At 42.4% G+C, this 27,225-nt stretch overlaps 1 protein-coding gene across 10 annotated transcripts in view; it reads left to right on the plus strand.

The window, feature by feature from the left end:
- Positions 1–27,225, plus strand: part of PLCH1 (phospholipase C eta 1) — a 223,850-nt gene that overhangs the window by 181,872 nt on the left and 14,753 nt on the right. For 7 of the 10 annotated variants that reach the window (XM_032344188.1, XM_032344197.1, XM_032344180.1 and 4 more), the window contains 8 exons: positions 290–461; positions 4,279–4,386; positions 13,414–13,575; positions 18,984–19,055; positions 22,112–22,206; positions 23,437–23,534; positions 26,515–26,694; positions 26,785–26,892. In XM_032344188.1, the coding sequence (XP_032200079.1) occupies positions 290–461; positions 4,279–4,386; positions 13,414–13,575; positions 18,984–19,055; positions 22,112–22,206; positions 23,437–23,534; positions 26,515–26,694; positions 26,785–26,892 (995 nt within the window). The remainder of the gene's footprint in view (positions 1–289; positions 462–4,278; positions 4,387–13,413; positions 13,576–18,983; positions 19,056–22,111; positions 22,207–23,436; positions 23,535–26,514; positions 26,695–26,784; positions 26,893–27,225) is intronic. The other 3 variants (XM_032344213.1, XM_032344251.1, XM_032344243.1) reach the window with 1 other exon arrangement.

Genomic DNA, 27,225 nt, shown 5'->3' on the forward strand with positions numbered 1-27,225 from the left:
GGTCATGAGTCCTGGGGTTGAGCCCTGCACTGGTCTCCTTGCTCAATGGGCAGCCTGTGTTTCCCTCTGCCTGCTGCTCCCCTACTTGTTCTCTCTCTCTCTCTCCCCCAAATAAATAAATAAGATCTTAAAAAAAAATGCATCTTTCATCTTTCTCATTTTAATCATCATAGCTCTCCCAAATACTGTCACCAGGATTGTAAGGACATAATGAATACAGAATGATATTCAAACAGCCCTGTGAGTTGCCTGTATGTGATGCCTTTAGAATCTGTTGCTGTCCTCTTAGGTTCCCAGTCATACTGTCCATTGAGAATCACTGCAGTGTCCAGCAGCAGAGGAAGATTGCTCAGTACCTGAAAGGAATATTTGGAGACAAACTGGACCTGTCATCTGTAGACACAGGAGAGACCAAGCAACTCCCAAGCCCTCAAAGTTTGAAAGGCAAAATCCTAGTGAAGGTAATTACCCCAAGGAATGCAGTCAAAGGCATTAATGACCAACGAAGCCCTCCCTCCCTTAAGGACTAAAAACTCATTTATCAAGAGAACAATAGAGTCAATCCATGAAGAGTCATCTAGATTTGTGGATGCATCTTGTTCCGCTTTATTAATAGTTATACCTACAGAAAGAGCTTGTTATTGACTGATCACATCTTCTGGGATTTGTTTTTGTGACATGAAAAGATCAATACTGTAAGCCAAATGTTTACTATTTTAGCCGGTAGTAATTCACCGTGGTGTATGTGTGGGTGCAGGGGTACAGAGGAAGAGGAGGCTCTTTGTGTCCATATCTGAAAGCATTTCTTTCAGATTCTTCTCTCACACTTCAAGGTCCGATAACTGTCTGTCAAAAAAAGAAAAGAAAAGAAAGAATGAGCAGACAAACAATAGTCTTTACGGTTGATCAGCCGTGGTTATGTAAGAGAGAAGAGCTTGCTTTCCGGAGAGCATGGGCACAGACATAATGCCCCACAGGATTCGTGTGTACGTGAAGGAGCAGTAGGTGAATAGAATGACATTTCATGAACAGATTTTTCTGAGGGAAGAAATTTACTACCTGCAATGAATATTATTAATACACAGAATAGCCAGAAAAAAATAGTTATTTGAGATCTCACATGGGTGACTTTGTGATTTTACGTAATTCCAGTTAACTTTGTGTGTTTGGACTAAATCCATCTTGGGTAGTCGTATTATTTTAAGACTAAAGATCTAAGGAAGAGCGGCAGGATATTAATATTCAAATGGGGTTACATTTTACTTAAAAGAAATGTGTACCAAAAAAACCAAGTATCACAAAGGAGGCAGAAGAAAGTCAAACAGTGTAATTTCCTAGGACTACTTTAACAGGGGCTCTGAGGGAGGGCAGCAAATGGGAAAGATGCAGAGGATTTATCTTTGGAATTGGTCAAAACCTATTTTTCTGTCAGTGAAATGAGAACTAGAGACTGAATCCGGCAAAGAGTTATCGTCGGGCATTTGTATGTGTGAAAGCATTTTGAATAAAGGCTTCAAATACTGTAAGGGATAATAGTAAGGTCAGTTTTCCTGAAGTCTTGCTAAAACAAACTCTTATGTGGTAAACATTGATTGCTGGGCTGAAAAGCTAAATGTTACCTTAATAGCTTCGTGAATGTGTTCGTGTTTCCTGTACTCTTGAGGTTAAATGCAGAGTAAGTCCATTTGGTTGAAATACTTCCCTTTTGGACAGTGGAATCTAAGGTAGCTATTTGGTATGAATTGAGTCCCTTTTATATAACTGGACTTCGCACCATTCGTCATAGAATGTCTTAGGGCTTATGGGCACCAGGGTGCCCCAGAACCAGAGGATCTTGGGCACTCATTGGGAGGAGTGGCCTCGGCACGGATTGCGAGCATTTCAAGACATTTAAGGTTCATTTGCTAGTAGTGACGTTCTTCAGACTTTAAGGAGATCTCCCAGATCTATGGACCAATGCATTTCCATTCGAAGCAAAAACAAAGGAACTGATTTTCCTACATTCCTTTGGTCCAAAAGGCACAGACATAATGCCCCACAGGACTCGTGTGTACGTGAAGGAGCAGTAGGTGAATAGAATGACATTTCATGAACAGATTTTTCTGAGGGAAGAAATTTACTACCTGCAATGAATATTATTAATACACAGAATAGCCAGAAAAAAATAGTTATTTGAGATCTCACATGGGTGACTTTGTGATTTTATGTAATTCCAGTTAACTTTGTGTGTTTGGACTAAGTGGCTCCTTATAACTTTAGAGGTTGACAAGTTGTTTATTATTAAAATAATAATACACATATTTTCCAACTATATATAGACATACCAATCTCCTGAAAAGCAAATAAAAAGTGGCTTTTGAACAAAAATAATAGCAAACTTTGTCATTTTCCATAGACTCTTCTTGCTGAAAGAAGCTGTAACTATTGGTCCAAGCCTCTTACTTTTTACAGTCACCAGTCAGAGTCATTACCACATTCCCTGGGTCATGCAACTTGGAGCTGAGCGGCAGCGATGGTTCTAGTGTCATAATATTTCTGCGTGTCATGGACCGGTTAAACTAATTCTTGGTAATTCCTATGTGCAACAGACTGTAAATCAGAAAGAGACCCCCTAAAAGACACCGGAGCATTTTTTGTTTGTATCAGTTGGATCACAACTACGTTCCTTGAGTCATATCAAGTTCTGCCTTACGTTATTCTATAATTTCCCTTGGCTTTAACTGTTGATAAGAACCATTAAGAGACACCGTTCTCTTGCATTGCTTTTCTTCCTATCTGCCTGGGTAAATTTTCTTTTGAGAACCAGAAATGTGCAAGAGTTGGGTAGTCATGTTAATTTAATTCAGTTTAAATGGATGGAAAATTAGGGCTTCTATGGAGGCTCGGAGCAGGCAGCTTTCTCTCTTTGTTCCCTCACCCACCACAGCCCATACCTGAAGGGATGCTAAAGCCAGGTGTGGCTATCCTGTCAGCTCAATGCTGTGTGCCCACCATGGTTCCGGTTTTGCTTCCCTTTTATGGTATCAGAACTGTTTCTGTCATTCAAGGATTGTTACTCCTTCCTTACAGATGTTACTTCTTATAGTTGTTAGCTCTGCTCTGCTTTACGTTTAAAAACTATGTTGGTTTTGTTCTATCGAAAGATGGAACTGCTGTCATTACATTTTAAATGTCTTGCATATAGGTCCATCTTGGCTGTCTGTCACTGTGCCCAAAACAGAGACTGTGAGTAAGTAGTTGGTGGTGAATGAATGCAGGAGGACATTAGCTTGATGTCTGTCTGTTCTTGAACATGTCTTGTTGCCGCTTAGTTGAGGACCTTTCCTCTGGTGCTGCTGTATTAGTACAGCGACTCTACAGTGCCCCCTCAAATGGAGAAAAAATAAATGTTATAGAAGCCTTCCATATCAGAAAAGACTTAATATATAGACATAAATACTTTAATTCTGAGCTACTTTGTTATTAATGATACACGGGAGGAAGTGAAAAGGTATCCTGCCCATTTACTTAGAATTAGAGGTGTGTGTATATCCATGTATCTGCATCTGTCTATCTCTAAACATGTTCGTGTGAAAAAGAAAGCATGTAGTTTTCACTTTGCAGATAGCACGTACAAATAAGGAGAGTAATATATATCAGTAAAAAGGGAAATTAAATCTCACTCTTTTAATCCTATAAACAACCCTCTATAAGCTGAAGAAAATAAAGAAGAAACACTTAAAAACCCAAACCCCATGAGTTTGGAGTCTTCATGTAGATCTTGCTTTCATTATGTAAACAATGTAATAAGCTTTGAAACTACGATTGTGTTAAGGACCCAGGGTCAGTAGCTTTGGGTGTCAGGGAAGGTACAGGAAATAGGGACAGAGATTTCCTGCAAACTTGACTATGCTGGAGATCCTGTGCAGGGAGGGAGTGGGGCAAGGGGAAAATCCAGCATGCTGAAGAAGGCCAGTGGTGGTGTGGAGCGTGGGAATACTAAAAGTCACTGGGGTTTGAGTTGAGACCACATCAGCCTGGACAGCAGTCTGGGATGATATTTAGAAATTTATCACTATTTGGCTGCCAGGCATCTGAACGTCTTTCTATCCTCCTCCATCCCTGTCTGTTAAGGAATCCCCTCTTAGTGGCCAAAAATGCTTGACATTAGCGTCCATACGTTCTTGGAACTAGGGTGTAGACACATGATCTAGATGCTTCCAGCCAGGTGAACCTGCCCTAGACAGCACATATCTACTCTATCGTCATTTTCAAGCTGGGTGTGTTGCTCCATTTCAGGGCAAGAAGTTGCCTTATCATCTCGGGGATGATGCAGAGGAGGGGGAAGTTTCTGACGAAGACAGCGCAGATGAAATTGAAGATGAATGCAAGTTCAAGCTCCATTATGTGAGTTACAGATGTAATTGCACTTTTCCCCCTCGATGTGTTGGGGTAAAAATTGCTGCCGTGTTGGAATCCTCACACTGTGGTGGCTGTGGTGCAAAAGGGCTATTTTGTGAAAGTTACTTCGTTTTTGGGCATATAGATGCTCAGATGCTCACTGACTCAAGGATTTTTGTGTCTTCGAGTTGGAAGGAATGCCCATGATTCACCTGTCTGACCCTCCCTCTAGGGACAAATCCTCTACTGTTACAACTTTGTCGAAACTCAAATTGCTGTTGGAAATGTCATGGTCTTTGATGAAATAAACTGGCTTTAGCCTTCTCTCTGCTTCCTCATGCTAGCAGCGCCACTGTGCTACTTGCAGGCTTGCAGGACCCAGCTGTACATGTCTGCTTCTCTAGGGATGCCCATCCTTCCCCTAAGAAAATGTACTTTGGATCAGAGGATTTCCAAGCTCTTCCAGAAATGGGACTCTTGGCTGAATCTTTAATTTACCTCATTTTAGATAAAGTTGCATAGGACCTGTGTGATGCTTCAGAACACTGTCCTAGATCAAGGAGCGCCTTCCTATAAAAGCATGATTTAGCCAGATAATCTAAAGCAAAGGCAAACCCAGAGGAAATGCCTTCATGGTGGAGGGGGGCGATTTAGGATTTCATGCCCCTCCCCCACCTCTACAACTCATGATCGTCAGGATCACCTGACAGCCTGAGAGTAGCACCCCTTCACGTTAGTTTGTTACAGGGTTTGCAATTTCATTCTGTGGAAAAGTGGTATTCCTCTAGAGATCAGGACTTATTCTTCCCTCTTAAAAAAACGTAAAAATTTTATACAAAATCTCCTAATTTGCATCATTGCCCTGAATTCGTTTATTACATTGCTAAGAACAGTCCATTCTCTTTGAAATAGTAGTAACTAATATCGCTTCCTGTAATTATCAAAGGGAGCCAGCATGATTACAAAGTGGGCATAGGTAGAATGACAGCCGACCTCTCGGTGGACACTTTTTTCTTGGCTTTGATGTACTTTAGAAGGGATGAAGTGGGAAATACTCAGCTTGAATTGAAAAGGAATAGTTACCATCTATATTCATCTGTTGTCTTTTAATAGTTTATATTAGCTCAGTGAAATACCACTAATAAGGCTATGGTTGCAAGAAATTAAATATATTTACACAAGCGAAATTGTTAAGATATTAAATGGTTTATTTTTTACCCTTCCAGATATTTACTCTTTTTGTTATTCCTATATGCAATTATGGATAATGCAGCTCTGTTTTTTTAAGCATTAGTTTGTAAACCAAATTTTTGTCTCTGATCTTCATTATCTTTGCATCTTTTTTTTTTTTCAAGATTTTATTTATTTATTTGACAGAGAGAAAGAGCGCATGCACAAGTAGGGGGAGCAACAGGCAGAGGAAGAGGGAGAAGCAGGCTCCCCACAGAACAGGGAGCCCAACGCGGGGTTCGACTCCAGGATCCGGGAATCATGACCTGAGCCGAAGGCAGCCGCTTAACCAACTGAGCCACCCAGGCGCCCCTATCTTTGCATCTTATTTCCAAAATCTCTTGATTGCCAGCATCAGAGTAGTCTGTCATTTGAAAGCAGGGAACAGAGAGGCTTACTAAGTTATATAGTTAGGGAATGCTGTTTTTAGGGGAAATGAGTAGTGGGAATTTAGGTACTATCACAACGTAGTCATTTATTGCTCTGAGTAAAACCCAAGTTCAAGTTTCTAAAAACACCCAGTTATGTAATTTTTCTTCTGATATCAGTGAGCTCCTAAGTTTTCATGTTAAGTATCTATAATTATAAAGGAGAGTTGGCTGTGGTTTTATGGAAACAAATCACCCACTTCACCTGTGAAAATACCCAGCTGCTTCCTCGCATCTTCAAAGCCTCCTAGTTGTTTTCTAGGAAGCCGCACAGGTAGAGAGTTCAGAACACGATTATGTAAAGATAGATAGGATCTTTCATTTGGATTCTTTGATTTAGGCTTTCATAAAAGCAAAGAGACCTGAATTGTAAAGTTTTACAGGCATCTCTTTGTTAGACTCTAGGAGAGAATATACCTACAGGAACAAATATTCTACTGGAAATATATATATATATATATATATATATATAAAATAAAGTTTATACTTTACTTTTTCGAATCCTTTTCCCCTATTTTTGAGCTCTTCTGAGAAAAGGCAATGCTTGTGTTTAAGAAAGCCAAAGTGTTTTTCTGTAATCAGTCAGTTTATAGTCTTATTGTCAGCTCAGGGCTCCAATGCCTTATCTGAGTGTCGAATATAAATTGCTTGATCACATTTTTGCGAAAGAGGATGTACTGTGCATACCTTATGTGAAGCCAATAATTACCTTAGAGGAGTTCCTAACCTCAGTTTTAAGTTAACAGAATGTGGTTAGATTTACAAATTATGTCTGCATTATTGCAGTAAATAAACATTTTATGTTAGCATTCATGAACACCAGATCGCTAACTCTCAAGAGGCTTACACAAGATCACAGACAGGTTCAGCACATTTTTCCTGAGCATCTTTTGGAAATACAGCCATCATGTTGTAGGTGTTGGGCACCTGTCAGTAAAGAAAACACAAAAATCTTTGCCTTCGTGAAGTTTGCACACTAATGGGAGAAAAAAAGGATAAACCTGTGTCAGTACTAGGGAATAAGTGCTGAAGGGAAAAAAAGGACGGAGAGGGGACCACAATTGGTTAAGCGACGGACTCTTGATTTTGGCTCAGGTCATGATCTCAGGGCCCTGGGATTTAGCCTCAGGTGGGCTTTGAGCTCAGTGGGGAGTCTGCTTAAGAATTCTCTCCCTCTCTCTCTCTGCCCCTCCCTCCACTTGTACCCATGTGCACCCTTTCTTTCTAAAATAAAAATAAATGAATCTTTATAGAAGGGAGGGAAGAAGTGTAGAAAGTGTGTGTGTGCGTGGTGTGGGCACGCGTGTGTGGGGACACATATATGTACCATGTGAAGAGTTTATGAAACTTTAGATACCATGGCCAGGAATGGTCTCATGGAGAAGATAATGTAAGAGCAAATACCTGAAAGTGGTGAAGGGTTAGCCATGTGGCTGTCTGGGGAAGAACATTCTAGGCAGAGGCCACAGTAAGTGCAAAGCTCAGAAGCAGGTCTTGAGGTTCCCCTGCATTACCTGGGTTAGAAGCAGAATGGGAGGCAGGACCCTCACATGGGGTTTCTTATCCCTCCTGGTCTGCTGTTACTTCTTAAATATTTTTTTTTTTTTAAAGGTTTTATTTATTTATTTGAGAGAGAGAGGGAGTGAGGGAGAGAGAGAGAGAATCTGAAGGAGACTGTGTGCTGAGTGCAGAGCCTGAATCAGGGCTCGATCCCACGACTGGGAGACCACAACCTGAGCCAGAAACAAGAGTTGGAGGCTTGACCGACTGAGCCACCCAGGTGCCCCTGCTGTTACTTCTAACTAAGAGATTCAAACCACACTGAAAGTTTTTTGCTTGTGTAATAAATTCTCTCTGTTGTTGAATCAATTAAATCCTTTAAGCTTCTGCCTCATATGATTTTGAGGCATCAGCTGTAGAGACAATCTGGCCCATGATATATAAGGCCCATGGAAAAGCCACTGTGTTGTTCAGTGACTCAAGAATCACACGGCTCACATTAAAAAAACAAAACAAAACAAAACAAAAAACAAAAAACCAACCAACAAACAAACACACTAACACAAACACAAAAAAAGAAATCTTGCCATTTGCAATGACATGGATGGAACTAGAGGGTATTATACTATGTGAAATAAGTCAATCAGGGAAAGACAATTATCATATGACCTCTCTGATATGAGGAATTTGAGAGGCAGGGGGTCGTGGAGGGTAGGGAGGGAAAAAAAATGAAACAAGAGGGGATTGGCAGGGAGATAAACCTTAAGAGACTCTTAATCTCAAGAAACAAACAGGGTTGCTGGAGGGGAGAGGAGTGGGAAGGATGGGTTGGCTGGGTGATGGACACTGGGGAGGGTATGTGCTATGGTGAGTGCTGTGAAGTGTGTAAGACTGATGCTTCACAGACCTGTACCCGTGAAGCAAATAATACATTATATGTTTAAAAAAAAAGAACCACATGGCTCAAAGACACGGGGGACAGTTTCCTTTCAACCACAGTACAGTTATCTAACCGATTTGATTCAGTGAGGCCAAAGCGCCATTATTCATCTTTACGGGGTCCTCTAATGTCAGTGTGACTTACGGACTTTGCACCCCTGTATTTCGACTTCAGTGATTTTTTTCTTCTTCACTGAGTTATTCGCTGTCTTTGTTCTTGTGCTCTGTGAATCTTATTCAGCCAGCTTCTTAGGTACAAATATTAGCTCTCCACCTCGTACATGACGCTTATCCCATAAACAGTAAGCCTTCCGACCAGTTTTATATGAGCCCTTATCCAGGAACACATAACAACTGTTTCACACCCTGTAAAGATCTAAGAGCCGGGGCGCCTGGGTGGCTCAGTGGGTTGAGGCCACTGCCTTCGGCTCAGGTCATGATCTCGGGGTCCTGGGATCGAGCCCCGCATCGGGCTCTCTGCACATTGGGAAGCCTGCTTGCTCCTTTCTCTCTGCCTGCCTCTCTGCCTACATGTGATCTCTGTCTGTCAAATAAATAAATAAAATCTTTTTAAAAAAAATTAAAAAAAATAAAAAAAATAAAGATCTAAGAGCCATGCCTGACACATGATTTGTGCTCAATACATATTAGATATTGTTAGTAATAAGAATAGCAGAAGCAGCATGATTATTGCTGATGTGAGCCCGGAGCTGGTCCTTAAGCATTGCGTGTTCTCAGGGAGCTAAAGGAGCAGACAGGAAATAGTAGAGGACCAGGACTACATGCACAGACTTGAGCCACTGAGAAGCTGTTCCTTAGCCCAAGACCTTCAGATACCAGGCTTGGAAAGGCCCTCACAAAGGGTGGCTTGTATATTATCCTTCCTGTCTCCAGATTTCAGCCTAGGGGCAGGGAAAGATGCATTTGGGGATGGTGAGCTCTTCCAGTGATTTGTTTAGTTTTGTTTTAAAGTAAAGGTCCTCCGCGTTGGCTGCACATTGGAATGACAGGGGAGCTTTCAAAAATCCCAACACCCAGGTCTCGGCCCAGAGATTTCCCACATAATTGGTCTGGGGCGGGGTTTGGGATTTTGGAACACTCCCCAGTGGTTCCAGTGGGCTGCGGCAATAGAATGCCACTGTTCGAGCAGCCCTGTCCTGCTGTTTCCCAGGCTGGAGAGGTAGCCCGGGTTCTGGCTCTCTGCTTTTCCAGTCATCCTCTGATTTCACTCTGGGGAAAAAAACAAGAATGTGTTTGTGTGAGTTACCTCTTGTTGGGCGGACATTCCTAGATCACATTGACCTCTTAGAAACAGGAATTAGGAACCCCGAGGTCTTCTTGGGTGGAAACTACTCCCAACCATGTTAAAGGACTGCAAGGGCTGCTTCCTGCATACGCCCCCCCCCCCCCAACCCCGCAGCAACATCCTTCCACTGCTGGCTCAGGGAACAAAAGAGCAAGATGCGGAGGGCTTTCAGCTGTGGTCCCTGCCGCAGCTGCACACTGGCCGACAGGCCTCAGGGTTAAGTGTCTGTCTCAGCTTGCTTTCAGCCGTGCTCCTGGGTTCCAGGACCAAAGGATAACACACTAATGAAACCTCAGCCACGCATCTATTTGTTCTCCACGGCTGCTAATTTTCTCGTGCTGTACATCACAGAGAAGAGAAAGATCAACAGGCAGTAATATCATTCCTTCAGCAACACCAAGGGTTTGGAGGGTGTGAAGTGAATAGCCAGAGCCTTTGTATGAAGCCATCATTATTTCCCATGCTGGTCGGCCAGTCGGGCTTTGTGTGTGCAGCCTTGCTTTGCTGCCTGTGAACGTCCCTGGGCGTAGTGGCCATAGTTCGTCTCCTCACCGTCTCTGACTTGTGTGGCCCCGGGCCACGGAAGGGAACTGAGGTTTATCTGGGGCCCTCTCGGTGACCTGGGCATGGTGGGTGCTCTCACATGCCTTCCTTTATGGTTCTCCTGACGGATGTGCCCCCTGTCAGGACTCTGGGTCACTTGAGCCCGTGTGTTGGGAGACGGACGTCTAGAATTCTCCTCCTTCTGCACTTAAGTGAGACCTGCTCTTTCCCACAGAGGGATTGTGGGGATAGATTTCCCAGATGCCCTCTAGGTTGTCCAAACATAAGCCTGCTCATGCTTAATTTGACTCAAGAATTTATCTTTTTCTGTAACCACATTAGAAGGATGGCTGCAGCATTATATGAAGAAATAGACCAAGAATCTTGAACCAGAAGTCTTGGATTCAAGTCCCTATTCAGCCACTTCCTAGGCATGTGTGTTTGGAAAAGTTTTGACTCTTTCTGCCTCTGTATCATGACTGAATTTGGCTAACCCTAGTGGCTGCCTTCAAGGGTACGAGGCAGCTCAAATGAAGTATCATTATATGACTGTGTTTTGTAAAACCTTAGTGTGATTTACAGCCTTAGCTGCTTTTTCTGTATGTCCCTGGGCTTTTTTCTCCACATGCATATGGTCACTGGTGCTTACTGCTACTGTTTGTTTTCTCCACATTTTCCCTCCTGTTGGAATGCTGTCACTCTGCTCTCTGCGATATATTCAACTCTTATTCATTGTAGAACATTGATGTGTGTCCCCCAGAAGATATGTTCAAGCCCTACCCTCTGGTACCTAGGAATGTGACCTTCTTTGGAACAGGAGCCTCTAGATGTTATTAAGTTAGGGCTTGGAGAAGAGATCATCCTGGATTAACGAAGTGGGCCTTAAAAATCCAATGACGAGTAGTTTTCTTCCTAACAAAAGGAGACACAGCAGAAGCCGGGGACACGCAGAAGGAGGCCACATGAAGACAGAGGCAGAAACTGGAGTTAGGCTGACAAGCCAAGGAACGGGAGGAGCTCCCATAAACTGGAAGAAGCAAGGGAGCGTCTTTTCCTACAGGAGGGAGTCTAGGTCTGCTGCTGTGTTGATTTCATGCTTCAGGCCTCTCAGACCGCAAGGGAATACATTTCTGTTGTTTTAAGCGACCAGATTTGTGGTAACTTGTTACAGCAGCCACAGGAAATGAATGTACTCATCTTTTAAGGCTTGGCAAGGTTTCCGCTGCTCTTGGAAGTCTTTGCCACCTTCCCAAGGCTGGAGGAGGTGCCCCTCCTCTGTCTGGCCGTGATCTTCCTGGTGCTGTCACTTGCACCTGCTTGTGTAGTTGGCCGTTCGTGTGTCCGTCTTCTCCGTGATGCTGAGGGTTCTGTGACAGGGTGGTTGTGTTTTAGTCTTGTTTCTCTCCCGGCATACAGCAGGCAGCTCAGTTTGTTGTGTGCAAAATGAAGTTTGCTCTCCAACTCTCCTCTGTGTTAAATCCCTCCCCAGCACATTGGCCTAGGCTCTCATGCTGGTGGTGGGAACCAGTGTGTCTGGCTTTTCCTCTCTAGGCCCCTGTCCTCTTTCTGCACAGGCTGCCAGGTTAATACTATTTCTGAAATACTGTACTCAGACACTTAGCTACCCAGAGGCTCTCAGCAGCTCCCCACCTCTTGCCTTCATGTCCTTCTGCCACGTGGCCCAACTTTCGGCCAGTCCCCTCCTCCATGCGACTTGTGCTCTAGAAAACCTTTGCAGGAGCTATGGGTGACAGGGAAGCCCCTCTCCATCGCTCTTGTAGAACCCCAGGCCTTCCCCCTCTTCTTGGGGGACCTCTTGGTCATGGGACAGGAAGGCCGTGCTCCTTCTCAGGCAGGTGCATCGGCCATCCATGGTTCCTTGGACCTCTTTAGCATCTCTGCCATCCATGCAGGTCAAATCCATCTTTGCACCTCCTGCAAGACCTGAGGGCCTGCAGTGAAGTAAGGTGCCTTGTTCATTGGATTTACCAAAGACATTCATGCATGTGATTTTAATACCGGGAAAGTCAGCAACCTATTCCTGATGTATTTATTTCCCCCAAATTTCCCTTATGTCGTTTATATGGCTTTTCCTTTATCAGATTCTGTGAAAATAGAAGGCATTACCAGAAAACTGTCTGGCTCTAAAAGGTTTAAATATAATGACCTCTTGGTAACGAATGTGTCAGTGGAAAACAGGCCTTAAACTTTTGGTGAGGAATGTAGGAGGAGGTCCTCGTGGAGGAGGACTGGTTTCCTACCCTGTGGCTGGGCTGGCCTCTGGCAGGTGGCTGAAGAACTAAGGATGAGTGTTGGATGTAGAGAGACATGAAAGGAGCTGAGGAGCCTGGGGATGCTGGGGTCGGGCAGAGCAGGGTGGCTGAAAAGCCATGCTAAGAAAGACGTCAAGGAAATCCCTGTCCCTGGCTCACCTAAAAATTGCCTAAGTTGTCATTTGGTCACGAGCATTACATTTGAAATTATTTGTGATCTTAAAGTCATTTTAATGATGAATCAGGGCACAGGTCAGTCGTGAGTTCCCTTTAATTATACTTTGGGATCAGAGGTAGGAAAGAACTTTTATCTCAGAATAATCCTCAGTTCCAGAGATTCCCATCACATTCTTTTCCCCTCAGTAAAGGAGGTGATTTTTTTTTTAATAGCATATTTTTTCCCCTCAAATTTACCTGTGCAGATACAGAAAACTTAGTTTTTAAGACTCTCCTTCACTTTCCCTCTATTAAAAGTGCAGTGTAGCATGATGGGAAGGATTGGATTCTGCCTCAGCTTCTTACTAGTTTCATAACCTTGAGCAGCTTTATTTCTCTGAGCATCAGTTTCCACGTCTCTGAAATGAAAATGATAAGACCTTGTAAGGTTCTCAAGGGTTGAATATAATCATAGTAATCTGTATTTGGGGGGGAGTGTGTATGGAGGGGGGAGGACCAAAATGGCATATTGTGCTGAACTTCTTACAGGTAATTGAAAGCTAATCAAATTATAGAAGGAATGTTGGCTTGAATGAGGATTGTGTTCTCATTCTGTGTTTCTTAAGGGAAATAATTTTCATTGCTTAATTCTTTGCAGAATAATGGGACCACTGAGCATCAGGTGGAATCTTTCATAAGGAAAAAACTGGAGTCACTGTTAAAAGAATCCCAAATTCGAGACAAAGAAGATCCGGATAGTTTCACAGTGAGGGCTCTACTAAAGGCCACGCATGAAGGCTTAAATGCACACCTGAAACAGGTACCCAGTGCCCTCTTGTACTTGTCCTTCGATAGGAAAAAGGAAAGGACCTCATGCTCTGTTTCTGATCATTTGTCGTTGGTGAAATTCTCTAGTTTCTTCCATTTCTCTCCTCCTATTGCTCAAGGAATGAAAATATCCCATTGCAAAATGATGTGAGAAATTGTTGAAAGTAGATGGACAGAGACAGAAGTCCCTCAAATACTGCTTCACTGGGACCCTCAGGACAGTGGTCCCAGGCTCACCTGTCCTGTGCCTGCTCAGCTGAGGGTCGAGTCCACACGTGCGGCACCCCCCCGTTCCTCCCCAGCCTGTCGTCCTCCGTGCTGCTCCGAATGGACCTCCTGAGCGTGTCTTCCATCCATCCGCTTCTCCTGGCCGTGGCTGGGTCCTCATCCAGGCCAACGCCAACTGTCACCTGGACCTTTCTTGCCCTCCTTCAATCTGACCTCCATTCTGAAATTAGCATGATGTTTTCAAAATGTAAATCTGATCAGGCCACTCTACTGCTGAAAATTGTGCAGTAGCTTCGTGTTATGAATGGGATAAATTATAAACTCTTTAACCAGGCTTTCAAGGACCTACGTCATTGCATTCTTGTCTTCCTCTCAGGTCTTCTCCTTTTCCCTGTCACACTGCTTCCCACAGTTGTCCCACCAACCACGGCTGTCTGTACGTCATGGTCTTCCTCACGTTCTTTTCCCTCTGCCCAGAACACTCCACTGCTACCTCTGCTCTTGCTAATGCCTACTTAGTCTTAAGCTCCAGCCTCAGTCTGATGCCCCAGATGAGTCCTGCCTTGACCTGGGATTAGGTTAGTTATTCCTTTATATTGTCCATGGTAGCCTGTGACAGCTTCTCTTTTCTGAAGGTTTTTTTTTTTAAACACATATGCAATAATTTGCTAAATATCTGACTTCTCAACTTGATTATAGATTCCTTGAAGACAAGAACCATGCCAGTCTTAATAACTGTCATTTTTCTGACTTGTTATAGTGCCTGGGCCTTAGTACAACTTTCATAAGAGGTTGCTGAATGAATGAATGATTTGGGCTCCAGCTGAGATTTTAACTCTGCTTTCTAATAGAAGTATCAGAAATGGTTAAGGACAAAGGAGGGTGGGTTTATTGATATTAACATTGCAGGGCATCAGGGGCATTTATTCTGGCCTAGAGGAGATCCAGGCAGTCACTGTCTCTAATAACTGACTTCCCTGGTACTGCCGCCTCTCCTCCAGGACTCAGGGATCCCCAGGCAGAAGGGGGACCACATGGGGTGACCACGCTTGAATCGAAGTGACAACTGAGCATTGGTGGTTACTCTCTAGAGTTTGTGCTGAGCTCTGGTTGGCCAGCTTAGCTCATACACCCACCCCTAATCTAATCACCGTGAGTACATGTCCTGCTAGAATGATAACTTGCCAAGGGTATAGGATAAAATGGGCTTGTTAATCCCAGAGAATTTACCACTGGAAGTGGTGCCAAGGTCAGCCACTCTGATGCTGCACATTAGGCAGAATGGAATATTGGGGATGCAACTGAAATGTAGATTACAGTAGTACTACCCTTACCACTGATCATACAATTCTGAATTTTCTATAAGATTTTTATAAATAGAAACTGCTTCCTCTTCACCCTCCCCTTCCAGCCACTTAGTTTTAACCACACGAATGTCTGTAAAATTGGTTAGCTCACTCGGTTAGCTCACCTTGATGTCTGCTTCTTATTCTTCGTGAACTCTCATTGGCTGACCTGGGCCAGTCACTTCCCCTGATGCTTCTGGAGAAGTCTCTGCTGCATCCTAGATCATTCCAATTGGACAGGCCATGGCAGGTCTTGCAGATTTGGGAGAAACAAACTAAACCCATCCTTCTTTTGCTATTCATGGAATAAATCCCAGTGACAGTTACCTTCTCAGGTAAGATGGTAAGGGATTTCAAATTTCTAACATGTGCTGGAACAAAACTCATTCCTTTTTTTCTTATTTTTTACTTTCCATTCAATCTGGGTGACTATAAGAATGCATTAGACTTCTAAAGTGGAGACTGTGACTTTAATAAACTGGGCTATAAAGCATTGAGTTTTTTTTTTAATTAATTATTTTTATTAACATATAATTTATTATTTGCCCCAGGGGTACAGGTCTGTGATTCATCAGTCTTACATACGTCACAGCACTCACCATAGCACATACCCTCCCCAATGTCCCTCACCCAGCCACCCTATCCCTACCTCCACACCCCCAAGCAACCCTCAGTTTGTGAGTCTCCTATGGTTTGTCTCTCTCCTGATCCAATCTTATTTCATTTTCTCCTTCCTTACCCCCTAAAACCCCCCCCATCTGCCTCTCAAATTCCTCATATCAATGAGATCATATGATAATTGTCTTTCTCCGATTGACTTATATTGCTTAGCATAATACCCTCTAGTTCCACCCACATCGTTGCAAATGGCAAGATTTCATTTCTTTGATGGCTGCATAGTATTCCATTGTATGAGCGTTGAGGTTTTTAACACTGCTGTTAGTTTTTAAAATGTGGTTTTGGGCTCAGTGGGCAAGGAAAAGTTACTGTTGAGATGAGTCCATCTGTGTTGGGTACACATGCGTATTGAGAGCCAAGGCTGAAGCTGGGCCGTGTGGTTCAGGGCAGTGCATCACCCCAGCTTCCTTCTTGTTGGATTGTCATCTAGCCATGCAACACTGCATTCTCCTTGTGCTCTTTTCCCCCTGGAAGGGATTGGAGTAAAAGAAAAATGAAGTGCTCATCCTTCAGGCTCAAAGAACATAGTAGACACAAGAAAGATGCCTGTCCTTTGGAGTTCTTAAATCTCCTTTTTTTTTTTTTTTTTAAAGATTTTATTTATTTATTTGACAGATAGAGATCACAAGTAGGCAGAGAGGCAGGCAGAGAGAGAAGGGGAAGCAGGCTCCCTGCCAAGCAGAGAGCCAGATGTGGGGCTTGATCCCAGGACCCTGGGACCATGACCTGAGCCAAAGGCAGAGGCTTAACCCACTGAGCCACGCAGGCGCCTCCCCTTTTTTTTAATTAACATAGCACTGGCAACTGTCTGGATGGCCATAATTATTCCCTAAGGGGACTTTTCCTGCTCCTGTGCTCTCCCACCCACTCCAATTTCTCATTTATCTCACGACTGTAGTCATATTTCAGAAACAGGCCTCTGATAATGCCATTTTCTTGTTTTTTTAAACCATTCAAAGTCTCCCCGGAGTGTAGAGGATAATGTCCACCTTCCGGATATAGACCATAGGACCGGTTCCCCAGGCCCTGGTCCCGGTGCTGACTTGTCCACTGAAGCGCATGCGTACAAGTCCACACCCACCCTACTTCCTTTGTCTCCTGGCAGGTGCCGTGTTCTTAGCACTCGGCTTTTGAGTTTGCTCCTCCCTTGGCCACCATGCATTTCTGCCTTCTCATCTCACTTAGAAAAGGTCTACCCATCTTCCGGCTTCAGCTTTTGCTTATCTCCGTGGAAGTCCTCCTTGATCGTCAGGTCTGGTAGGTGGCCTTCCCATGCCATCCTGCCATGCCCTGCACTTTCCCCATCAGAATCTCATTACAGTGTGTTACATTTGTGCCCACCCTTAGGTTACAAGCCCAGGGAGGACAGAGTCTGCATCTCTTTTGCTTGCTGTTCCCTTGTATACATGCCAAGTTCCTAGCACAGTATCCGATCTGTGGACTCAATAAAAAATGTGGTACCGATGCTCAGGGAGAGGTCATGTTGGAGATAGGTATTTGTGGGGATTACCCTTCTACATAAAGAGGTCATGTGAGATGGGAGAAGTTGGGGGAGAGCAAGCCAGAGAGACGATGATTTAGAGCTAGGTACCACCCCCGTTTTATCACCAACTAGCTTTGTGACTTTGAGCATATTATCTAACTTCACTGTACTTCAATTTTTCTTATTTGTAAAATGGGATTTTAACCCTACTTCTCTTTGAGGGTGGTTTATACTAAATGAGAATATATGTAATCACTTAACATAATCTGTGGGGTGTAGGAGGTGCCTGCAAAATAGCATGACCATGCACTTCACCTTGCACAGGACAGCCCTACTTCATACCTATTGTCCCAGTGTAATTGCTAAAAGTGCCTATTTCACTCTTAAAAGAGTTTGTTTGGAACAATAAATGACATGGTTCCCCTGACTGGTAGGAGGGCTATTCGAAATAGAAAGGAACTCAGAGGTTAAGTGATCCATTCCTCTCCCATTTCACAGGTAAGAAAACGGGTCAAGAGAAGGCAACCGAAGGACAAAGGACATTTAGCTATTTGGTCTCAGAACTGGGTCTTCTAACTTAGAAAGCAGTGTTACTTCTATGACCATATCTGGCTATCTTCTTAGCTCCGGGGTTTTTGAACAGTTAACATTCAGCTTTAGTAGATCTTCCAAGGCAGTCAATAGACATTAACCAGTCAAATGAAATTGCCTTGTAAACCCCCTCCTACTCCTGCAGCATTTTCTGAACTGTCTCTTTCCCCAGTCAGTTCTTAACCTTTTCCTCTTCCCACCCCCAATCACATCTTTGATTAGTCTCTATGGATAGACATCAGTGCCTCCCTGGCATTTTGATTTTAAGTAGTTTTGCTCACCCAGTTTATTCCATTTATGTGCTTCTCTCTGCTTCTTCTCTGTTTAGCCAGAAGGCCCAGGAGGATGGGGCCTGCTGATCTCTCCTTATACTGTGTCCTTAGCCCTGAACCAGCTAATACATATTTTTAGGGATGACCATCGAGGTGTGGGCTTTCTTTCCCCTAATGAGAGATGGGCTTGAGTGAGGAGATCTCTAGCCTGGAAAACTAACCCACAGGAGGAAAATTTCAGAAGCTGCAATGCCTCTTCCAGATGCCCACCACGCAGGGAATTAATTTCAACAAACAGATAAGCTCTGCTGTGGTTTACTTAAATAAACAAAAACAGTCTTATTACCTAATAGATGTATTTGGGTTTTATTTTTTTAGTCAACAGAATTGGCTCTTAAAGACTTTGGGCCATTTTTCACAATCAAAATCTATGTTAATGAAAGGTGATTATCCCCACTCAGCGCATTCAGAAGAATACCTCTTATGCTGTAGAGAGTCTTGTGACCAGGCACTGGAGGGACCAGTACAGCTGGACATTCCTAAGAGGCCCTTGACACCAGTTTGGGAGGTGGTTGGTGGTTACTGTCTCCTGGTTGGTACCCACACTTCTCCAGTCCATTGTCTCCCTCTCTTGAGATAGACTCCACAACTTTTGGGGTAGTGAAGGTATGGGGCAGGAGGAAAGGAATGGGACCTGCTTGTTCTACCTAAGGCAAGGAGGGGTCCCCTGCCATTCCACCAGAACTAAAGCAAAAACAAAAGCAAGGAAGAGAAATAGTCATATTATGTTTTATTTACTCAGCATCCAGATGTGAAGGAAAATGGAAAGAGATCACATGGACGATCCCTCATGACCAACTTTGGAAAACATAAGGTATGAATTAAGAGTGACAAAGGCGCATAGTCCAATTAATTTAAAAAGACTGAAAAGTAGCAGGACAATATCATCATAACCTTGGAATAACAGAAGATTTCTTTAATAGGACTTCAGAAAAGAGAAAGATTGATAAGCTACTGTAAAATTGAAGAACTTCTTAAGAAATTCTTTTTATTATTACTTGATAAGTAGGCTGCATACTCAAAAAGAGTATTTTTGATACCCATATCCAACAAAGGACTTATATCCTGAATATATGAAGACTTCTTATAATCAATACAAAAATACCATAATTTTTTTAAATTATTAATTTGAGAGAGAGAGCATGCACAAGTGGGATGAGGGGTGGAGGAAGAGGATGAAGCAGACTCTCAGTCCCACGACCCATGAGATCATGACCCAAGCCAAAACCAAGAGTCAGATGCTTACCTGACTGAGCCACCAAGGAGCCCCCATAGTTTTTCCTAAAGGGGCAAAAGACTAAGTGGCCTCTCACAAAACAAGATTTCCAAATGGCTAGTGTGGTAAAGGTACTGAGCCTTATCAATCCCCTGGGAAATGCAAATTAAATGATGATGAGATTTCACATATACCCATATATATATCCATCACAAGAGCAGACATAAAACAATTGACAGCACCAAGGGTTAGCGAGGATGCTGAGCAACTTGAACTTTATTCACTTCTAATGGGAGTATGCATTTGTGCAACTATTTCTCAGTATCTATTAAAGCTGTATTATGCACCATGTCTTATCAGTTCTATTGTTGTGTTTCAGCCTCATGACGTACACCTAATATTTACAGTGGCATTAGTTGTAATAGTACAAATAGGAAACTGTTCAAACATCTGTCAACAATAGAACAAATGAAAATTGTGGTGTGTTCACATAAGAGAATATTTTTCAACAAGGAAAATGACAAAACAACAACTGCATACAGTAATATCTTTATAAACATGACATTGAGCAAAAGAAGCCAGACCCAAGATAGTACATACAGTTTGGTATGATTTAGATGAAGTTTAAAAATAGGCAAAAAACATCTAAGAGGGGTAAGTCAGGATAGTAGTTACCTTTGGAGAGGAGGTAAGGAAGCTTTCTGAATGGAAGATCAGAAAGCTTTTGGGCACCTAATACTTCATTTCCTCCTTTGGGTGGTATCATTTTGTGACTTTGGAAAGTCATTGTGCTTTAGATTGTTACATTTTTCTAAATGTATGCTATGCTTAAATAAAAAGGTAAAACTATATATCAATATAATATACTATTATATTATATTATCAATATAATATACTATGTTATACCTCCTTTTCAATAAAAAGGTACCTTTTTATTAATATACTATATATACTATACTTTTTATTAATATACTACTTTTCAATAAAAAGGTATAACATAGTATATTATGTTGAAAAGGTATAACATAGTTTTACCTTTTTATTGAAAAGGTATAACATAGTATATAAGGTTAGTTATACCTTTTTATTGAAAAGGTATAACATAGTATATAAGAAATCAATTATTGGGTGGTAAACTTTTTATGCATGAAGCTTCTGTAAGGCCATTTCTTGTACTTTAAGGGATGTTGTAGCTGGAGTTTCTTGCTCCATCAATAGGATAATTTATTAAAAGTTTGGGCAAAGTAGTCATTATACTAAAAAACTGAAAACAACCAAAATGTTCACCCATAAAGTCTTCTTCAGTCCATAATTCATTTGCATAATGTACAATTAGGCAGCCATTGAAAGATGAAGAAATACTTTAGCTACAATAGAATTAAAATTTATTAGAACTCAAGTCATAAGAATGAATGTCCACAAGACTGTTGATGGGTTATTTTAATAAATATGAAGAGTATTTTGAAAGTCAATATTCTGTGGCTTACAGAATGACTTTACAGCCATCATCTCATTTAATCATCACAACAATAATCCTTTATAAAATAGCTGTCATTGTCCTTTCCTTTTAAAAAAACACAATAGGAAGCTAGAGAGGTTGGCCAACTTGCCCACTTGGTGGGAGGCCAGGCTGGAACATGAGATCATCAGATGCTAGTGTTTGCACACCATGCACCCTGAGGTTCTCAAAACATCAGTAACACCAGAGAAGGTTCTAGACTTTATTTGGCACCTTACTGTCAGTGCAGCAGACTTGAGTGTGTTTATGCCAGCAGTTTGGTTTGGTGTTTTACTTGTTAAGTAAGAGAAAATCTGGAGGGTGATGTGGTCCCATGATTAACACGAGGGTGGTTTCCCTTTTCCTTTCTAAGCCACAGCCTTCAGAGGTCAAGGGTGCTCTCCAAAGATTTTATCTTTGCTTGTGGAAGCTGGTTTTTTTGATGGCAGGTTTTTTTGCAATTACAGGATCCCTTCCCATTATTTGTTTTTTTCTGTTATGTATTGCCAAACAGTGGGGTTATCTCTAATGTGCTGGGATAAAACTGCGTCATTCCAAAATGTCTTTATTTCTGATAGCCTTTAGTCCTGCAGCCTTTCAGCCTGAACCCTGTGGGTAATAATTTTTATTCTGTTGGTAGAAATTAAAGCGGGTCAAAATCTCAAAAGTGCAGTTTGACTTGGACAGTTATTTGAGCGCACGCTAATCAAAAGCAAGAAAAAGTTATTCATTAAAAAATTACTACTTGTCTTTTTTGTCAAATCTATCTTTTATAAGTCAGCAGGAATAGTGAATTTCCTAAGTAAAAGAACATTTTATCCTCTTACAGTCATTTGAATAGATATTATAACTATGACTCTTCTGCTCTTGGAGACCTTCAATGAATGACTAAATCATCTTTCTAAAACCTACATCTTTTGTAGCTTAAAAGTCCATTTTAAGCAAAAAACCCTCAGGTTTGCCTTAATATTAAATATAATTATGATTGTAGACATGCTTTTTATTAGAGGTAAGTCAAGCTGCAATATTTGGCTAATTTGTTTTCTTCCAAGTAATTGTCCTTTTTGCATATATTACAATGCCCAGTCCGTTCTCTAGATGTTGCAGGTGTGCCTGATGCAGTGAGTTTGTTGTTCAGTTTACTGTGATTTTCCAGCAGAAAACCACAAAATCACGGTCTAAGTCGTATAGTACTGATGACGAGGAGGACACACAGCAGAATCCTGGCAAGGAGACCAGCCAGCTGTACAGGTGAGACTGTACCTCGGTGTTTCCTGCTTAGACTCCCGGGGCCTCTTCAGTCCCATCAGCTTCGCTGTTTTAGTTGTATGTGTCTAGAGAAGTTGATCACAAGGTCAAGTGCTCAGTGCAGCAGGACGTGGGAAGATGAACTGGGTGTGAGATAATAACACAAGGAGGGGACCTACACTGCGCCTGGCTCACAGGGAGCTCTTGCTAAGCGCTAGCTGTGGCAGTGGTCAGGGAAGAGGTCTCTTCAGAGAAGAGAGAGGGGCCACAGGAGCTAGTCCGGGGGGCTCTCCTAGGAGACTGAAGGGGCTGATGGATGAAGAGCACATGCGCAAAGCTAGATATCTGAGGTTGCCAGACTTGAAGCTCTTGTTCCTGTGCCGCTGACATGGGATGAGTTAGGCTTCTCATATGTTTCTAGTTCTTAGGGTCATTGTGAGGGTTAAAGGAATTAAATTATTTAGGCTGATCAGCCCTCTTCCAATTAACTAAGCACTCAAAAATATTAGCTGCTGTTTTCTTTATTATTGCTAATAGAATTTGAGATGATAAGATGATTTTCTGGTAGCTCGTGTACACTGTAAAGTCACAGGGGAATGTAAATTACATCATAGATAAGTGCACACGTGCACAAACACACACATACACACACACACACCTGTGTGCCTTTATTGAAATACTGAAGTTAAATGAAATTAGAAGCATAGAGAAGTCTTGTAGGAATGGACATTTAGTGCTCAATTAAATTTTATATTTAGCTTCACTTCAACAGAATATCCAAACATAAAAGTAACTAGTAAGGACAGAGAGGATGTATGAGGCTCCTGCCCTTAGGATACAGAAAATTGAATCTGTAGTTACAGTAAAGGATGTAAGAGAAGTGGGGTCACCTCCCAGGAGACCTCTGCTGTGAATGTTCTCGAATAGAAGTCCAGGTTCCCCTCCTGCCAAAGTTGAGGAGCTGCCTGATGAACTCTGCTTCTGTTACTTGCTGGCTGGGGAACAGTGGCAGTCAAATCCTTCACAACAGAACTCACAAAAACAGGAGAAGACACTAGTTCTCAGCTGAGCAGTGAATAAAACCACATAAACAGGGTATTGTGGTGGAAAGAGAGCTGACCTAGGACTCACGCTTGGGTTCTAATCCTGGCTCTACTAGGGGCAGGTAAGGAAGGTGGAGACCAAACCTCTTCCAGCTCTAAGTGACCTGAGTCCTGGCTGTGTATGTCACAGGTTGGGTCGCCGCAGGAAAACCATGAAGCTCTGCCGAGAGCTCTCTGACTTGGTGGTGTATACAAACTCTGTGGCGGCCCAGGACATCGTGGACGATGGTAAGGAGAGAGCTTTTCTTCTTGGGGAAACATTCTCGACTTTTCTTTGTCAACCATTTACTAACTAACTGTTTGTTAATCGGATCATCAGCATGCATTCCTGGAACTGGTAGCATCCAAGGTGTCAGGAAACCGGCTGCCAGTGTAAATCTTTGCTCACGGTGGGGGCCATATTAATTACTGCAGTAGCCTGATTGGCTGGACAGAGGAAGACTTCATTATTATATAAAGACCAATGCATTATAGTAGCATCTTGCCCAAGGCGTGAACTGTGGAGACCTGATGTCCTGGTCTGGTGACCAGGTCACAGATGGGCGTTCCTAGTGCGAATGACCAGAAGAAAGAAGAAAACTAAAGTAGCACCTCAAAAATCCCATATTTTGTCATTGGAAATGTTTTCTTTGATGAAGATAATTTAACCCACAGATTGAAGTTTGAACAGAGCAGGAATTTCAGAAGCACGGATTCTTTCACTGATTTTCCCCTGTTTTCCGTATCATGTTGCATTGAGAAATCCTAGTCACAGGTGTTCGTAGCCCGGGCTTCCCTGCTAGCTGCTCTTCTTCCCTTTACCCTCTTCCCTTCTCATTTCTGTTTTGTTCAGTTACTGAATGCTCATAGAAACAAACTCCAGGCATGTGGCTTTTCGACCTGATTCTAATTTTAGTGGAAGTGAAATCCAAATTAAAAATCTTTCATTTTCCCAACGTTTCCCAATCTTAGTGAAGGAAAAACAACATTGTGCCAAGTCTTAAGTCTGTCACAATCTCTAGGATTCTCCTCAGAGATCTCTCTTCTTTGTTTTTCTCATTCCACAAGTGTATTGTTTTCTGTCTTACCTTTGGTGTTGATTCCTTCCTCAAATAAGACAATTAAAAAAAATAAAATTAATTTCACATGAGAAACTGTCCTTGTAATAACTGCCCATAGCTAGAAAATAAACTCAGTGAGTGGTTTAATGGAGTGAAATGTGTATCTGGTTTAAAGGAATATAATTCTTTAAGAAGACATATTTATTTATTTGAGAGAGAGGGAAAAAAATGAGAACACGAGCCAGGGCAAGAGGCAGAGGGGAGAGAGAGAGAGAGAGAGAAGTGCAAGCAGACTCTCTACTGAGCAGGGAGCCCGACGTAGGGCTCGATCCCAGGACCCTGAGATCATGACCCGAGCCAGAACCAAGAGTTGGATGCTTACCCAGCTGAGCCACTCAGCTGCCCCAAGCAATCTAATTTTTACTAAATACCTTCAGAAACAATAATTCTATTAGCTTAATGGAAAATAATATTGAGTACTCTTTGCTCTTGAACTTGAGTTTTTGTTGTGTGTGCATGTGTAGCCACAAAATGAGCAATAAATAACGAATGCATGTCTCACCCCAAAGCAAAGCAACTCAGATCTATTCATATGCTAGCTGATAATATGCCTAATTAGCAAGGTCATCTTACTGATAGTGTGGTGTACATATTTATGTGGTGAGACAGAGAAAACAGTGGCACTGATTATAGTGTTACTGCACTTGACTGAGGCTTGTCAAAAAGACTGGATTTTCTCCCATCATGTTTAAAACATTACTCATCAAAATCTGCAAGTAAGATTATTTTTAATCTGCTTGACAAACGTAAACTATGTTAATAAGTATATCAGTAAAATATATGTGAAAAGGAAACAGTGTATATGAGGGAAATTGTGTGATTAAAAACCGTAATTTCTTTGCCTCCGTTCTGTATTTATGATCACTCCAAGTTGCATCCCCAGAGTATAACTGTTGGTCATTTGGCCAGTGTTTAAAGTCTAAGGTTATACAGTCCTGAGGGCAACTGGGGCCCTGAGTGGGGCCCATATGGGCTCTAATTAACATGCATGGGGTGGATACAATTCAGGCCCCGTTGACCCAGCAAGACTATGGAGTTCAACTCCTTGGCTTCGTGAGCCGTGTCCCTCCATCTGGGTTCAGACACCCTCGGCTTGTCAGAGTAAACACTGGAATGATGAGGCTCTGGGCCAGTGAGGGTCTTTATTTAGGTCGGCTTCTTCTAGTAGGTCCAGACAACATATGAGTGGTCATTTTGGGGGTGGGATGAGGATGTTCAGTGAAGGAGTAGAAGTAATGGGGACATTATAGACACAGGATTGGAGAAAAGGGGGGATATTGAAGGCTTGGGGGTTACCTCCATCATGACCCACAGATTTGGTGCTTCCTTGGCCCTGGATTGACATGACCTGAGGATAGTCCAGCAGAAACTGTAATATAGGCTTCCTATGCTTCTACCTCCCTTTATTTTTTTCCATGGTTTATCTGGATAGTGAAAGATTATTCTTGTTTCTGAGATTTTGTCTTTTTATAATACTCTTTAAAGTCTTTCTCCATTTTTATTCCTTTTGCCCAAATAGCTCTTGACTGGTTTCATAATTCTAAACAAATTAACATTAAAACTCCATTTTTCTCCTTTAGAATTGGTCTTTTATTTTCTTGGACCCTGAATGCTATCCGTTAATATGTACTTCACATGTGTGCTTTTTAGATGAATGTCTTCAATGAATGCCTCCTTGTCATCAGGATTAAGTTACATAATAATAAGTTACATAGTTTTATTTATCCATGACTGGCTAGATCTTTGCCAAAGATATTCTGTTGGAGTCATATCCCTAAAAAATAATTTTCCTGCCAGTCCTCTTCCTGTTAGCCAGACAGACATGAACTAGTGAGATGACTGATTCCTGGGGGAGCATGGGACTCAGAAATATGCAGTTACCATTGCAAGATGAGCAGCTCAGATTTGACCCCAAATGGTTAAAGAGTCCCAGGAATGGGATTTTCTGGCTCTTTCTTGGCCCGAAGCTACTCCTACTCTGGTTCAATTCACTCTTTTGCTCTGCATTTTATTATGGACATAATCTGATGTCTTAGAAAGTCTTTTGTGAGTGGTGGTTTCTCGATGGACGTTCTTGCATTTCTTTTCTCATGATTAAAAACTGCCAGGAACCACAGGAAACGTGTTGTCATTCAGTGAAACAAGAGCACATCAGGTGGTTCAGCAGAAGTCGGAGCAGTTCATGATTTATAACCAAAAGCAGCTCACAAGGATTTACCCCTCCGCCTACCGTATTGATTCCAGTAACTTCAACCCTCTGCCCTACTGGAACGCGGGTTGCCAGCTAGGTGTGTATGCCTCGGGAAGGATCGGTTCTCTGTATGTCCTGACTCCATGCTGCTGTCTTGCCTAACCTCTCAAACTTTGAACTTGCACAGTGGCACTGAACTACCAGTCTGAAGGGCGAATGATGCAATTAAATCGAGCCAAGTTCAAGACAAATGGCAATTGTGGCTACGTCCTCAAACCCCAGCAAATGTGCAAAGGTGTGTGTTCACTTCATAGTCATCTCTCCAATTGCAGCCACCTTACTGGAGGAGCTCTCTGGAAAATGTGATACATCAGTGTTTTGCAAAATGAATTTTTTTAAAAAACGATTTTGTCTATTCATTAGAGAGAGGGAGATCACAAGTAGGCAGAGAGGCAGGCAGAGAGAGGGGGCAAGCAGGTTCCCACTGAGCAAGAGAGCCAGATGTGGGGCTCAATCCCAAGACCCTGAGATCATGACCTGAGCCGAAGGCAGAGGCCCAACCCACTGAGCCACCCAGGTGCCCCTGCAACATGATTTTTAAAAAAGAGATGGGTGAAGGTGTTGCATG

This window comes from Mustela erminea, chromosome 1, assembly GCF_009829155.1.
Source record: "Mustela erminea isolate mMusErm1 chromosome 1, mMusErm1.Pri, whole genome shotgun sequence".
Taxonomy (NCBI): domain Eukaryota; kingdom Metazoa; phylum Chordata; class Mammalia; order Carnivora; family Mustelidae; genus Mustela; species Mustela erminea.